The sequence below is a fragment of the Ylistrum balloti genome, unplaced genomic scaffold (assembly GCF_031769215.1).
Source record: "Ylistrum balloti isolate Yb309-2 unplaced genomic scaffold, AGI_CSIRO_Ybal_v1 Utg369578, whole genome shotgun sequence".
In the NCBI taxonomy this organism is placed as follows: Eukaryota; Metazoa; Mollusca; class Bivalvia; order Pectinida; family Pectinidae; genus Ylistrum; species Ylistrum balloti.
Window position 1 is genome coordinate 80,006 of NW_026781870.1, and position 17,782 is coordinate 97,787.

At 33.5% G+C, this 17,782-nt stretch overlaps 1 protein-coding gene and 1 long non-coding RNA gene across 2 annotated transcripts; one reads left to right on the forward strand and one right to left on the reverse strand.

Annotated features, from left to right (window-relative positions):
* The first annotated feature begins 165 nt into the window (after positions 1 to 165).
* LOC132565731 (uncharacterized) lies at positions 166 to 3,199 on the forward strand. Its single transcript, XR_009553958.1, has 3 exons — positions 166 to 187; positions 1,239 to 1,351; positions 3,124 to 3,199. It is a non-coding gene; the product is annotated as an uncharacterized LOC132565731 (long non-coding RNA).
* Positions 1,691 to 17,782, reverse strand: LOC132565727 (serine/threonine-protein kinase ICK-like). The gene is made up of 13 exons (XM_060230463.1): positions 17,509 to 17,782; positions 14,022 to 14,076; positions 12,986 to 13,107; positions 12,372 to 12,451; positions 10,979 to 11,111; positions 10,516 to 10,687; positions 9,397 to 9,564; positions 8,816 to 9,055; positions 8,161 to 8,393; positions 7,602 to 7,828; positions 6,884 to 6,982; positions 6,329 to 6,449; positions 1,691 to 5,599 (listed from the first exon to the last, which is right to left on the reverse strand). The coding sequence occupies exons 1-13, from the start codon at positions 17,607 to 17,609 to the stop codon at positions 5,587 to 5,589; spliced, it is 1,764 nt and encodes a 587-aa protein (XP_060086446.1). The 5' UTR covers positions 17,610 to 17,782; the 3' UTR covers positions 1,691 to 5,586.

The following is a 17,782-nucleotide window of genomic DNA, read 5'->3' on the forward strand; positions in this document are numbered from 1 at the left end:
ACAACGTACTACATATTTATTTCAGATAAAATCCAATCAGCATGTTTCTCCCAGAAAAAAACGTACCGCTAATTATCTATTTTTATCTCGTTTTCTGATAATGTACACACGAAGCTATGACCACTTCATTTGTAGCGCTGCTGTCCAATAGCGGGGAGGTTGCAGTATTTTTTCTCCTTCATATCCCGTAAGTAAGTTTCCAACTTGACTTCGTTAGGATTTTTATTGTTTGAATGACTGTAGCTATGTATTTCTAAAATACTTTTCTTATCTAATCATCTAATTTACTCTCTTTCCCACGTGTGTATACATGATCTATTTTTACTAGACCCGCTATGATGAAACATTATCTTTCAAATCTGAAAGGATATATACCTCCCTTTTTTCGGCGATATTATGTCTTAGGATCATTGGAATCATCTAAGGCTTTCTAGTCTAGTCTTTAACCATGACATGCACACCGAGGTTATAAACGGCATAAAGAGGTTACAGTTTTCGTCAGTAAAATGCATTATCTGGCCTTTGTGCGCTACCGTTTAGCGACTACAAGAGAGGACCGAGATATTCGAATAATAATAATAATAATAATAAAAAAATACAGGTTTCCGTTTTAATTACACATTATTTAACAGGGTCTCTTAATCTCTATGATGTTATATTCTCAAGCGAGCACACGGTAAACAATCACGTAACCGCCTAGTTTAAGGAGCATAAAACACGTCCATCTTCATATCGCACAGAGAAATAGAATGTTGAAATCCTTATGACGACCGCAAACTTGCTCCAATCATCTGCCCACCAACATTAAAAAGCTAGTATGCTTATTATGCAACTGACGGAGGATACCAGAGTTATGAAAAAAACCACTTGATACATTCGTGTTTAACAGGAAGTGGAAACGGATGTGTTACACTTGTGTCGATAACAGAATTGATGTCATGGATGTTAATAAACCGCTGAGTTCTGTCACTATTTATCAACTTCCTTAATCAATCTATGAAACTCGACATTAGAATATTCTAAATTAAATGAGTCACTTATCATTTTACCTTTGAGTTCAATTAGATGTATACTGTTTACTGGTGAAATTATCTTCAAAGTACAAGGATTTCATTCTCTGTATGCAAATTACCTCTTCTTAGGTCTTTTGTTCAGAGTAATTAAACATATCATTACAATGATATAGATTATTTGTCATTCTCACTCCATTTTACAAACAGCTGTCATCATCATTCCAGGGATGTACCAGCTGAAATCTTGACTGTACCAAACGTTCTTTAGAGGTAGCAGATGAGAAAACGATTTAGATATTATGCCACTGCATAAGCCCACCTGGCCCATTGAACCTGAAGTAAGCTAATACTTTGTGTATAGTACATGCTTGGAAAGGTTTCATGTTTTAAACAGTATATTACTTCAAAATTGAAGCAAGCTATCGCTATGAAAAATCTCTTTCCCCGAAAAAAAGAGAGAATTTTTTAATATTTCCTTTCCTCCAACTTCTTTTGGGAAAACCTAACATCTTACTAAGGACCTATGCATTTAGAATTGATGCTAAATTTAAAAACAGGAATTTGAAAACTATAAAACCGCATGAACTTCTCGTAGCAGATGTTGATTTGGAGAGTAATATGCATCTATTCATAGATAAACCTTCAATTAACACTAAACAAACAAGTCAAAAACAAAATGTAGCTATTTATATTTATTTGGAGAGGACTAAAATAGTCTCAGTCTTGTGAGAGGTCATTAAAGAGTGATATATAACACAGACACGGCCAGCTCTCTGCAGTTACTGTGTGAAAATAATGTAACAAAGTGTTACCTAAAAACCAAACAATTTTCTCAGTCATAACATATTGCATTTATGTTGACAAGCTGATGTTGAAGAATGGAGACAAGTCTCTTTTCTTTTCATGATAACATAAAAATACAAACATTCCTATTTTGATAGAAATAACCACTTGGACGGATTATGTGAAATTAGACATCAAGCTAAAAATCACACTGAACTACAGATATGTTGAAAATTTTCTGTTCTTTTATGAGTAACAAATCCTTTTAATTCTAACTTGTTTCTATTTTAAAAACACTAATAATAATAAATCAGATTTGATATTAAATATCTTCCATTTTTCATATTACCATGTCAGGTATATATAGAACTCCATAAAATGGAACTCTTTTGTCATTGATTACCATTAATTTATCATTAAAAAGATTACTTGTAGTAAGCTTAAAAAGTGCACAACTACCTAATGAACAATGAACATTGGTTGACATAATGGCAGCTACCCTACAACTCTCATTCAACTTATAGCCTATCACACAATTAAAGGAAACAACTTGCCCCATTACCATATAAAGATGAAAGTTGGTTTTGTCTAATTCTCTACTATGTTAAGTATCAACTGTACTTTGTTGATTTTATTTTTAACGAACAAAACAAAAGATTCATAACTGCATCAAACCTTCATTGTTTCTAGTTTTTCACCCCGAATTGCGTATCTATAGTTTTTATTCTGCAACACAATAAGAATTATATATACCGGTATATATTACAAGGGTGAAAGTTACATAGCAACTGACTCATTTCAAAACAAAATTTTTGTTTAGTCATTCTTAATGCTTATAAAAAAACATCCCATTTTATGTATGACAAATATTATAGCAACCACGTATCTCTATTCATTTTGTCTTAACTACTGCAGTGAAAACGATCCTTTATCATTAGCATAGTGTATACATATGCTGTACATACATGTATATTCACTCATTTAAAACTGTTCATATCAGGGGAAAGTCACAAGAGCACAAAATGTGATGTTTTTTCCATGTAAAATAAATGAATATTTTCTACAACTGACAGGGAGATAAATTGATAAAACATTGTAAGTGAAAATCTTAAAACACATGACAACATCAGTGAGAAAATTTCAAGTGCTCTAAAATGTCTATGTTATAGGAATGGTAAAAGATTAATTCTGTTTAATTTTCCAAATGAGATATTTTTGAAAACATGTACATTTTTGGTATAGCATGGAGACAGGGCTTGTTTGCAAGTTATACAAAAACAAAGATTTTCTGAAAACAATCAGGTAATTGAATTTTATGATCCCTCAGATATACTCCAGAAGCATATGTGACAGATCAAAGAGCCAGGTCCAGCTAGACTCATGCCTTGACGACAGGTAACAGGTATAAAAAGTCGTACATTCTGCATGTTAGAAGCAGTGATCTGGTGACACAAATCTGAAATTAAGTCCCACGATATTAAAAGATCTGAAATTTTACTTGAGAAACACAGAAAGCACCTGATCTTGTAGGTAAGGGATATGATGAATTCATTTGTATGAATGAGGAGGAAAATGACACAGTGTCCATGTTTGTGAAAAAATAGCATTCATGTCTGAAGGACCTTAGGACACAGACACAATAGTCAAGTTGTTGAAATTTGAGGGACACAGGGACAACAATGTTTATCTGTGAGGGACACATAAACCTGACATCTACTTGAAAGACACAGGGATTTTCAGCCTTTCAGTGAGCACTGCCATATTGTTATCAAGGTACCAAAAGATTACAAACAGTTTAAACTGGTTTATTGTACAGCTGGGACACATCAGCATTGACAAGCCCTGGTTTTATCTGCTTCTTAGATAATAAATACATTCAGGAGATTCAAGTTTTGACGGAATGGTTGTTATTAGCATCAGGTCTCCATTCCAGATTTTTACTAATTTATTTGTAAACACAAACGAAAGCTTCACTTTCAATTTTTCTACAACATAGTCATAATCCAAAAAAGCAAAATTAGAATCCCAACAGTATTTACAATGACAATCAGGATGAAAAATTTTGTACCATATATATATCACAGTGTTGTTTCAATATTTACATATTTTCTTATTTACAGGATGGAAAAAGAAAAATATCACAGACACAACTATTGGGATCTCATTATGATGAAACCACCCGAGTACAATACAACAACATGAACAAATTGATCTGTGTAAGTGATTCCACCGTATAAACTGACAGTGATGATAATGACAATTGATGACCATGATTAAGGTTGTACGTTGAAATGTTCACAAGAAGAAAATGCAATAACCTGTATTAAAAGTAGCACCAACTATGGTTAGTAGTCACTTTTTTTTTTACTGAAAAAAGACAAAAAGATCGCATTTGTGAAAAATGATGTTCTTAAAATAGTAGTTGAAATTGTCCATATTAATTTTATTTCATGAATCGGACTGATTCAATACAGTAATAATCCAAATTTCAAAGGAAAAGAATTAAAATTTGCCAAACTAGAATTGTTGTAAGGATACTTTCAAAATTTAAAACTTGGGATTAAAACTGGACAATTCTTACCTTTAAAAGGGAATGCTGCTGATAATTAGTGTATTTGTGAAAAAGAGACTCAGCAGACTAATAAATACTACAGGCAGAGGCCATGGTCAACAATATTTTGTGAATGTTTCTTTTTTAATCTCTCCTCGATGGTTCAAATTTTTATACCATAAACTTGAAGCAAGACAAATGTGTACTAAGAACTTTTCTGTCAATTGTATTTTCACTGTATCCATTGTTCCTGATTCTCTTCCATTCTCGAAAATAGCAAAAAACTGAACCTCTAAAAAAATAAAATTTGCAGTAATCTGGAGATTTTAACCACAGTGACATCTATTTTATCATACCACACATTGGTACATTACGGTATCATAAATACAATTTCCTAATGATGCTTTAAAAATCAACAGGAAAACTCACATGTTCTCTAAATCAACATACCATGATTAATCAACAAAACAACTTCAGTAACGTTGCACCATCTCCATGGTCAGAATTATAAGACCATTTAATCAAAAGAATGGCAATCTTAATATAACCAGTCCCACTCTGTCACGTATCTAACTTTTCTTGCTGAATGTTAATGGGTTTATTTCTTTTTCTTTTTTCTAGTTTTACCAAAAGACTATAGCAAATGCAAATTAAAGTTTTTTCACTAATTTTTATCTACACAGTATGTAATTTTTGTTGTTTTATTTCATCCCTAAAAAAGAAAAAATAAAGCCCCTCAATAATATGATACCATTTGTTATATCTTATCTCAAGTCCACAATATAGAACAAGATGGTGGAACAGTACATCAACAAAAATACCTGCCACATCAACAACGTAGACAAAACAACAACATGTGTCTTCGTGTCTGACCATCTAAAACATTTAACACTTCAGTATCAATTCAAAGACACTAACAACTTCTTGTATGATATAAAATGAACACGTTATAATGAAGTTCAACCCTAGCATTTCAAGTGGTTTACTCTCAACAAAATTTGAGTACATAATTCTGAATGGAATTATCATTTTGCCCATTCTATGGTTTTACAGAGTGCTTTATAACATCACATCCCCACCAGAACAAGTTTTCTTTGGATCTGTGTTATATTCATTAGCATTCATTGAAGATGATTTTTTATGGATAACTAGCACTGGCCGTCTCCGACAAATTCATAACGTCTGTAGTACATTGTCCATGCTTGGCACTTAGTTGTCATGAAATGATACTAAATTCCATCACTTTAAATACCTGAAAGATAATAAGAAATGGAATTACTTATTTGGTTGGTAAAATAAACCCCAAAAATCCAACAGGAAATAGAGAAACAGTTTTTCTTTCTAAAAATCATTTAAAACAATTTTGTGAATATGAGTCTAACAACGGTTGTCAGTAGATTGGTGAGGATGGGCTGTGGGGATGACATACTGGATGTAGTTGGGAATATGTGCTTGGCATTGTAATAGTGGAATGTTGGGACTCTGTGATTGAGATGAGAGGATTACGTGGGTAGAATAGTGATGATGGGATGTAGGGACTCTTGAGATTGGAATGGAATTTGTAATGGTGGGATGTGGGGATATGTGGACAGAATTGTGACAGTGGGATGTGGGGACTGAGACTGAAATGTAGGGACTATATCAGTGGAATTGTGACGATGAGATGTTGGGACTTTGAAGTTGGGATGTAAGGATTATGTAAACTGTATGCGAGTTGTAGGGATTGTGAGATTAGGGTATGAAGACTGAGGGCAGGCTAAGGAACTGAGAGAGATATATCGGAATTGTTAAAGTGAGGTGTGAGGTTTGTGAGTGTTTGGTTGCGAGGTCTAAGAGGCCATGATACAAGGTTGGTAAAGGTGGATTGTCAGTACAATGTGTGGGGACTTTGCGGGTAGGATGTAGGAATTTATGAGGTGGGGAGTGGAGATTAATGGCAAAACAATAAGGTTAGCAGATTTTAGAAGTGTATAAGACTTACTTGGCAGCCCAGTCTGTCCGTGTGTTGGTTGCTCCAACAGGTTGACGAAAACCTGCTGAATTCTTATTCAAGGACATCGGAGCTGCTGGTTGTGCTCGCTTCCAACTCACATTGGAATAAGCTGATTAAACAGATAAATACAACATTATAGTAATGCTACATTCTAAAAGACACCAAGAGGATCTTTCAAGTCAATGTATAATTTCATTTAAATACATCAAAGTTTAGAAAGTTAAAAATCATTGGTTTTCACATGGTAATTCATCACATTCTTTCATAAAAATTTCAAGAAAATGATTTTTTTTTCACCTTTTTCTATCTACCTTTGAACTAAAGTTGAAATATTACCCTCCGTGATAAATGAAAGCATACAACTAATTGACTTTGGTGGTAAGTGGAACTCTAAGTTTCAAGTGTTACACTGAAAGATTACATAAGCATCAATTTGTGAAATGGTTGCAGTTGAAAAGACAAATTTTCAGGCGTGCTTTACAGTTTTTGATGACCATCAATGCAATTTCAGACAACAATGTGAAAACTTGACTTAATACAAACCATTGCCTTTGGTTGGCGACAAAAAGGATGGAACATATGAATTATCTTGATTTCTCGACGAATAATCTTGATTGGTCCGTGTATTGTAACTTGGTGCCCCTGAAAAAACAGAACAATAAAAGAAAACCATTAAGACACAAAGTGGCTTCACCTAGCCTGATAACCTTATCTAAATCTTGACCTCATATCAGTCCACCAATATACACTGAACAGATAAACTCAGCAATATCTACCATATCTAATTTGAAACAAGCCCAGGACTCAGAGTCAGGGGACCAACCTACAAACTCTGACACACAGTGAGGAGCCAATCTACAAACTGAATAGCAATTAATATGGATGAACTTATTACCAACCATGGGCTTCAATGCAATATGAATACCATATTCTGTTGTCAGTTATATGCTTCATAACAGTTATTATCAATTACTGGACAGTGATTACAAAGTAGTAAGAATAATTTATATGATGTATACCTGGATATTTTTTGGCCCCACATTTTTTTATACACACATTCATGTACATTTCATCTCTGAGGAATGTGTAAAAGAGTACTACAAGTGTACAAAAGTTTCACCCCATTTTAAATTCACCCTCCATGTTTATGAATGAAAAGTGCAAAAATTAAACAGGTTGAAAATTTTCTAGTATACAGTAATCACACTCCTTGATTTTTTCAAAGACATTGTTAGTGCACCAAAAATGAAAATTAACTCACCCAGTGGTGGCAGAGGATTCCGACCCATATTGGTCCCACCACCAGTGTTTTTGTTTATACCAGTATTCCAAGGACTGCCAGTGTCTTTCTTGGCACTATTCCGAGGGTTTATACCTGGTAGGTAGCGAGCCTTCCCCAAGTAATGCTGTTTTGCTGAGGATGCTGCTGACGACCGGCCTGATGGCACTCGGGGTATCCTCTGACTTGGTTTTTTATTTAGTATGCTTCTGAACACAGCAAATATAGTAAAGTATACACATTAGTCCATACTTAATTCCAACCAGATGAACTGGCTTACATTTATATAAATGCCTATTTGATTTAATACTTATTTAGTAACAGTATTCAGGGAATGAATGGTAACATGTTGTATTTAACTACTACAGTAAGAATTACCACAAGTTTATCTAATTCAATCAATCTTTGACAATTTGACTTGACATTTATCAAAATGAAAATAACATCCAAGACCTACTCTAATCATGGCCATGTATTGCTATGATTGGGATAGAAAATGATACAAAGTCAAATCTATTCTAGTTGGTCAAGACAAACTCACCCCAGGAAATCATCATCGTCGTCATCATCAAAGTCCTTGTTAAATTTTTTGTTTTCATTTTTAGGTTTGATGGATGGTATGATGCCTTTGTATGTGTTTTTGGGTTTACTAGGCACAGAGAAGCTCATGTCCAGGTCATCACCCCAATCATCAAAGTCTGAGGTACCTACACCCCATCGCTTTCTTCCTCCACTCTTCTGTGGTGCTTTCTTCACTGCCACTGCAATCGGGTCCTGAAATGTAACAGTGTGCAGTACAAACAACTGTAACATTTCATCAGTAATCTTCTTTTAGTGCTATTCACAAGTGCAAGATTATTGCGTTGAAATAATACTGCACTAATAACAGTTTGTGTTTCATTATAGCACTTTTTCTGGATGTGCTAATTCATAACGTCACTAATGTAAAAACTGATAAAGCAGTAAATTTGACTGCATCGAAAAAATGACAAATTGATTCTATATTTAGGACCAGTCAATACATCAACCATCACTTAATGTGACCTCATTTACCTGTTTTTGTAATGTACAAACATAACTTCATTATCATTTTCTATTTCACAAACAAGTGCAATCAGTAATATTAGAGATTTTATTGCTTTGATTAAAATTCTTAGCTGAACTTATCAGTATCAATAATATACACTGTTTCTTACATTATCAAACTTATCCTTGCCATAGGATGGTAGGGGATCATTGATTTTATTGCCGTAATCCACCTTCTCCTGGAAAGGTTTAGGGGGAGAATATCGACTTTCCTCCTTCCTTACTGGGGACACTCTCACTGGCGAGGCTGCCGCTGGAGCAGGGGAGGCCATAGTCTTAGGCTCATTCCACTGTGTCTCTGTTTTGATACCTTTATTTGGACCAACTTGGAAATATTGGTACCGTAAACACTGCAATAACCGTCAACAATTTTGAGTTAGTACACATAAGTGTGGTGACAATGCATGAAACAAAATTGGATCCTAATTGCGCTCTAAGACAGGCTAAAGTAAAACCTGTCTTTAGTGAAATTTGTTTTAAATGTTAAACAAGAAAGGTGGTGGTAAAAAATATAGTGACTTTGAAATCTTTTTCAACAATTATAACTAAAGTTACTGTCAGAAACCATGGAATTGCATTGAGAAATATAGCCAGCTATTAATCTGATGTAATATCAGATCTGTTCACTGTGACACTACAATTTCAAAGAATCCTATCAAAAGGAGCAAGAGAAAGTATCACTCAAACCTACCTGCATGGAGGTGGGCCTCTTCTTGGGGTCCCACAACATGCTGTCTTTCAACACCATGATAGCCTCATTACTAGCATTAGGTATAAGACTTTTTAGGTTTGCTGCTACACACTGCGGCCATCTGAAATTCATTGCCGCAGCCAATTTGGCTCCTTCAGGCCAATCTTCCTGTAAACGATAAAAAAAACATGAGATAGTCACAGTGCATCAGCTTGTTACACAGAGGGTTACCTCCCCTTCCCCCTCTCTAATTAAAGGATACACCTAGAAGTTGAAAATTAACAAGACGTGTTTATGAGACACTATGCCTTCAGTTGCAAAAAAAAATTCTAAAGTTAGACATTAAAAATGTACTGTGTAAGGCATGTAACACAGTGTGGTAATGACTTTCAAATGTTGGTAAAATGTCAAAGTAAAGATCACATCATCAAAACTTTTGGTACCATAAGAAAGGCCTTGTTACAAGGAACTAACATGCCAAATATCAAAAGCCATACCTATTATGATGTGCTAGTTCTGGCCAATGTTGATTTTTTTCCCACATGTAGGTCAAAGGTCATGGTAAAGGTCAGATGGTCAAAACTTTTGTACCATCAGAAAGGTCTTGTCACAAGCCATATATATACCAAATATGAAATTGTTATGGCCAATGTTAAAATTTTTCAAGAATAAGTCAAAGGAAACAGTCAAGCTCACATGGTCAAAAGTTTGGTACCACCGGAAAGGTCTTGTCGCAAGGCTGGCAACAGACAACACAAAAACAATATGCCCTCGATCTTTCCAGCCGGGGACATAAAAATAATACTCCAGTTGTTTGGTAAATAAAACAAACTACAAATTTTAAACACTATTGATCTGTCAATAAACTCATGCTTGGCAATAAGCCAATTCTTAAATTACTCTTCAATACCAACCAATGCTATTTCATTACACTGCAAGCCCACCATCTAACTTTGAGTCAGAGGTAATAGGTAGTTCCTTCATCATATTTTATCAGTCATACTTTTAAAATCTCCATTTCATCAATTACAAGGCAGGAGTTATAGGAATATTGTCAACGTTTGAATTATAATAAACACAGTCTATAAACAAAGACCATGAAAATCAAACTACAATTACCTTTTTAGGTGTACCTAAAACTGAGCAAATTTTAAATATTTGGTCAATCTCTGAGCTGCCTGGGTATAGAGGCCTAAGGGTATAGAGTTCTGCCATGATACAACCAACGGCCCATATGTCTATGGGTGAATTGTAATTTGTCGACCGAAGTAGTACTTCTGGTGCACGATACCTGTAACACCAAAACATTCAGTAAAGAATTTGTCAACTTCAAAAATGTTATACAAGATTCTCTCTTCTCAGTTCTTATTGTTTTGTTGAATGTCAAAAACTTACATCCTAAATACAGAAATATTCAAGATTAAGGTATTGTCCGATATTGCATTTTGTAGTTTATATTTTGTTTTTCCTAAATTTCCTTTTTTTCTATTTTGAGGCTACTTTGATATAAAAGTAAATGAGACAGTTGTATTTGGCCCTTGTAAAGACTTGCTAAATACACTCCATGTAAGACCGGACTTACCATCTGGTAGATACATAGTCTGTGTATGGAGGTCGTGACCGAATTTCCCTGGCAAGACCAAAGTCTGCAATTTTCACTAAATCAGCACCTGAGCATAGCAGATTTTCTGGCTTCAAATCTCTGTGGAAAAAACCTGTAGAAACACATGTAAACAAACATTGAAGTAAATAAATATCCACCGTCAGCTTAAAAAAAATATTAATGTCAAATTGTAATTATCTAATGCTTACTACATATCATGCATTTTCTATCTTATCATTTCAACCCAGGGAACAGCTTCTTCATGAAGACCCAAACCTGACCCCTTCAGTAAAAAGGTCTGATCTAATGTATGTTACAGTCCTTAAGGGTAATTTTTATCCTGGAATAAGCCCAAGGGGCTCAAAACAGTGTGGACTTATTATAGGACAATGACAAAACATTTGTTAATAAATTCTATGGTACATCAATATATTGGTATATATTGGTGGACTTATTACTGGACAATGGAAATACATCTACCTCTATGGAACAGCAGTATGCTGGTAGATATGTATATAGGCTTATTACCATGACAATGGTAAAACATCTACCTCCATGGAACAGCAGTATGCTGGTATATATATATATATATATATAGATAGGCTTGTTACCATGACAATGGTAAAACATCTACCTCCATGGAACAGCAATATGCTGGTGTATATATATATATATATATATAGATAGGCTTGTTACCATGACAATAGTAAAACATCTACCTCTATGGAACAGCAGTATGCTGGTATGTATGTATCTCATAGTTGCCAATCTGACAGTCCAAACATACAAATGTAGAATCTGTTACAAACTGTGGTCATCTACTGACAGTAGCGACTGCCATTTATAATTTCCATATTTTATTATCAAAATCACATAAATCCACTCCACCACACAAACACGTAAATAATTCTTGAAGAAATACTAGTTCATCTTATTGACATCTGACTGAGAGCCAGTTCAATCTTTTTGCACAATAAACTGCTTTTATTGCAAATGAGCAAAAAAAAAATTATTATTCACAAAATTACACTTTCAATCAAGTTAAATTTGTGAATATACTATTTCATACAGTTGTTATTTATGCTGTCCTCAGATTTAAACTTCCTGCATCAGTATTTGGTCGAGTAGGAAATTTAAACAACATATTCTCATTTATGTTTTGTTTTTTTTATAGATATTTGATAACGGAAATATGAGTAATAAACAGTTACCAGATGAGGTATACAGTTGATATGAAGCCAAACCCGGTTAACAATAAGTATTCATGTGACCATTATGTTTTATATAAATACTATGATAGTATGCAGTAGGCGTTGACTGAAGTTGAAACAATCACATTTACAAGTAAAAAGTATATGGACAAAATATTTACCATGTTTATGCATGAAGGCTAATCCCTGTAGTACTTGGTAGGTTACGTTTCTTATTGTTGACTCAGGTAAGACACGATCTCTGAAAGGAACATTAAATAGATGGCTAAATGATTTTTAGGGATAAAATTCACACAATTACAGATATTGTCAACATGGTGGTAATGTATAGTAAAATCAGTAATTTTTGTGGGGAATTTATTTCCTTTGTTTTTGTGGACACCCTTCCTCCTCAAGTTCACAAATGCTTTATTAAGCTTTATTTTTCTATGAAATCAAGTGTCCACAAACTTAAGTGCTTCTTTCAATATCCATAAAAATTGAGCAACACAAAAATGTATGATTTTACAGCTAAATGCTACCAGCCATGCCTGAAGTCTTCAAAGGTAACACTAATTCAAAGAAAATACCAGCAGAAAGCTTGATTTTATGTGTGTTAAAATGATGATGAAAAAGAGTTGTTAAGTGTCTCTAGCAATTTTAGATCTTAATGTATCATCCTTGCTTTTGTCATATCAACATATCATATTGTCTTCATCTTTTGAAAACTGTTTTGCATTTAAAAGAATTATGATAATTGTCATTTTTGATTATACCAACAATTCACAGCACTCACCTATCCTTCATCATCTGATACAGATTTTCCTTCATAAATTCAAAAACAAAGAAAAGCTGGTCATTTTCTCTAATCACCTCCTTTAACTTCACAATATTGGCATGATTCAACTTCCGCAGCGACTGAAAATTTTAAAATATCTATAAAGATAAAGTCTGACAAACATCATTATTCAAAACGAAAGGATTATAAGACTTTAGTCAATAATTAGCAAATGACCTCCATGTATGTAATGTAAGCAAACAGAAAACAGGGTAAAGAAATAGTATCAATCTAAAACACTCCAAATTGTAATCACATTTTGTAACAATATCTCATTTACAATATAATTTATGATGTACATTGGGATACAATTGCTCAGTGATTTATCTTTTAATCTATTTCAGCTTCAACTTCAAACATATGCACCAATCAGTGTTTTATTTTTGTGCCAATGGGCACTAGGCTAACATAACAGGTCAAAGTTGAACTGAAATGATTGTTTCCCCAGATAGTTCCTTTAACATAATCATTACAAATATTGATTGTATAAGATAGAAAAGACAAAATGTACAATCATATTTCTGACCTTCAATAACCTTGACGTTTTGATTATGTGATGTATGAATATAAAATACTAAGTACAATAAAGATAATTATAGTTTGATTTCAAATCACAGCTCTCATTCCATGTACTGTAGGTGTAGTGTATTCATTTTTCTCTTGTTATATGAGGTATTACACAAGTAATGAGAAAATAAATTGCACTATTTTCAGTCACAGTGAACTGACATGATTAATCAGATTTAGGTAATTATATCGTTAAGCCTTTCAAGGAACGTTATAGTGTTAAATGACAAGTTCTGTATTGTAAGTGTCAAACTTCTGAAAGTTCTGTGATGTAAGTGTCAAACTTCTGACAAGTTCTGTATTGTAAGTGTCAAACTTCTGAAAGTTCCGTGATGTAAGTGTGGAATTTCTGGCATGTTCTGTAAAATAAGTGTGGAATTTCTGATTAACAAATTAACAAACAAGTGTGTTGGTCTGTTCTGCTTACCTTAACTTCTCTGAGACTTAAACATTCATCCCAGGAATAGTATTTCTTCTTCATCCTGAAATTGATACGAGTGTTTATTATAAAAAAATGCACTGCACAAGAAAAAAAAAGCCTAACACTTTTATAGTATATTTTGTACTGTAGTCATTCTTGTCTATATGAGAAAAATGTTTCCCTCACCGACAAGTTTGGAGAGATGACACATCAAGGGCTAAATGAATAAACAAATACATAGCTGTAGTTTTACTTGATCCTGAAGAACAGCTTTAAATTCAAAATGACTATCATCCTTCCCTTCATTTTTTGTAAAGTAATTGTCCAATTATATTGAACCTGTTGCTTATTGATGTCTCCCCTTACTTTGAATTATTTGGGGTCACTTAAATCAGATATTCTGTCGTTTTGTGTACAAATAACCATAGATAAATAACAATCCCAGGCAAGTCATCTGTAAATCGGAGATTATTAATTACAATGTTGGTTTAAATTCACCTTGGAATTCTTGTATAAACGTGTGTCTGCTTTCAGTCTCAAAACATAGGCCACACCAAGGTAGTTTTATGATGTTAGGAACTGCACCACTGATCCAGGATTGCAGGTTCTTTTCAGTTTTTTTTAGTGTTGTATAAACTTTTTCTGACAGTGATATTAATATACATTTCTGATGGGGCAAAGCTTATTTTCTTTTGTCCTTATGGACTTAAGCACAGTATTAATGTGACCAAAGTATACATGTTGTATCATTATACCTTCAATAAATGCTTAAAGTCAGAGAGACCTTACGTTACCAGCTTAATATAATCCCTGGTCCTTGATATGTCTAGCCAATGGCAAGGAGACTTCCTATATTCATTTACTCTTAATCACTTCTGTCTCTGAAGGTGTGTGCTTTATTGCATGTTAGTTTTTATATTTCAACCCAACAAACAATATAAGTAAGGTAAAACATTGATCCAATTTGTGTACATAAGAAAATCTTGATTACATATAATACCCAGTAATTATATTCAACTGCCCTTCGAATATTAATAATTTACAAAAGTGCAGACTAATGATCATCATGGCAAATTAAAGATTTTCACCAAATTACTAAAATGTCCCTCAAATGACTGATTATGTCTTTCTGTCAGTATTACAATAATTTCTGGACAGATCATTTTCACAAGTACACTTTTAAAAGAATCCAAAATATGGAAAACTGTACATGCATGCACTGCAGTAGCTCTGTACTACCCACAACTGGTACAGGTAGAATGCCCTTTAGCTGTGGCTTTAAAAATCAAAGATACATAAAAGATGTCTTGGCCAATTATAGCCATCTCCTACTTTCAAGTGTCTAGCTAGCATGATCAAGAATGGTCGCCGCACCAGTACGTATTTAGACTTATTCCACTATACAAAGGCAGAGTACGGGAATTCTAGATGTATACAGGCTATAAATACCATGAGTGAAAATCAGTTCGGCTGAAACTTTATATTTTTACTTCCTGCCACACCTCTAACATATGAGGCCACTGATCAGCCCAATCATTATCTCGCATTATAATTGCACCCATTGGTACAAGGCAACTGTCAAATATTTCTCACCATGTAAACACCTAATATACCTGTGTTCACTCTGATACACACTATATAAGTAACTAATATACCTGTGTTCACACTGTTACACACTATATAAGTAACTAATATACCTGTGTTCACACTGATACACGCTATATAAGTAACTAATATACCTGTGTTCACACTGATACACGCTATATAAGTAACTAATATACCTGTGTTCACACTGATACACGCTATATAAGTAACTAATGTGTTCACACTGATACACGCTATATAAGTAACTAATATACCTGTGTTCACACTGATACACGCTATATAAGTAACTAATATACCTGTGTTCACACTGATACACGCTATATAAGTAACTAATATACATGTGTTCACACTGATACACGCTATATAAGTAACTAATATACCTGTGTTCACACTGATACACGCTATGTAAGTAACTAATATACATGTGTTCACACTGATACACGCTATATAAGTAACTAATATACCTGTGTTCACACTGATACACGCTATATAAGTAACTAATATACATGTGTTCACACTGATACACACTATATAAGTAACTAATATACCTGTGTTCACACTGATACACGCTATATAAGTAACTAATGTGTTCACACTGATACACACTATATAAGTTACTAATATAAATGTGTTCACACTGATACACACTATATAAGTAACTAATGTGTTCATACTGATACACACTATATAAGTAACTAATATACCTGTGTTCACACTGATACACACTATATAAGTAACTAATGTGTTCACACTGATACACACTATATAAGTAACTAATATACCTGTGTTCACACTGATACACACTATATAAGTAACTAATGTGTTCACACTGATACACACTATATAAGTAACTAATATACCTGTGTTCACACTGATACACACTATATAAGTAACTAATGTGTTCACACTGATACACACTATATAAGTTACTAATATAAATGTGTTCACACTGATACACACTATATAAGTAACTAATATACCTGTGTTCACACTGATACACACTATATAAGTAACTAATATAAATGTGTTCACACTGATACACGCTTTATAAGTCACTGATATATACATGTGTTCAGACTGATTCACACTATATAAGTAACTTTAGCTATCAGTTTGATATAAATCAGCTCATAAAAAATTTAAGTAGTTTTTGTTGTTTGTTATAAGTACTCTATCAAGTGTTGGCTATGAAAACAGATATCAATCAATACTTCCTGATAAGAGACAACAGGCAAGTACATACATGTATATATATATATTAGAGTTTTACTATACATAGATTATCATGTCCCTTATCTTCAGATCAACAGTGACAAATTCTCTAGATAAGTAATATCTGTATACATCTATCTTGTCATATGTAACATAAACACAAATTGACAGGTACATACACATGCATGCTTTTAATCAATAGTGATGCATTTAAAACTTTGAAAATCCGGAATAAAAAATACAATATACTTACAAATAAACACAACATATTTTGTAGTAGATTCCACTACTATCATATACAAAACAATATAATTCTGTCTGATCCAAAAATCAATAAATAAAAGGTTTTTTGTGACAAAGAGATGGATGAGTCAATTATCTACAATCAGGTCGTTTTTAAGTCCTGTATAAGTTGAACCTATTTTGTATGGACTGTATTGATAGAATTAAACCGTCTTTTTTTAAGTGCAGCTGGAGGTAATAGAGATATCTCTTGCAATAATCCTGGACAATAAAACAGAATATTTTGGTAATTGCATTATTTTTAATTAAGTTGTAGACCTAAAAGTAGACATGTTTATATATCACTCCTTAAACAAAATTTAAAAGTGTTGTTAATAATGATGACGACAACAGTGATGATGATGTTTAAGAGTAACAAACAGTAAAAACTCACTTTTTAATAGCCACATGCTCTCCTGTTTCTGTACTCTTGGCAAGCAGGACACTACCATACGTCCCATCTCCCAACTGTTTCATTATCGAGTAGCGATTCATCTTGATATATATTGGTAATAAAACTTCCTAACTAATATATTTTCTTTGATGACTTAAATTTGCATTCAAAGGTGTGGTGTGACCTTTTACCCCTGACAGTGGTTATGGTGGGGTGAAGGTTGGCGGGGACTGGGTGTATCCCCACTGGTCATACTGCTACATTTCATTACTCC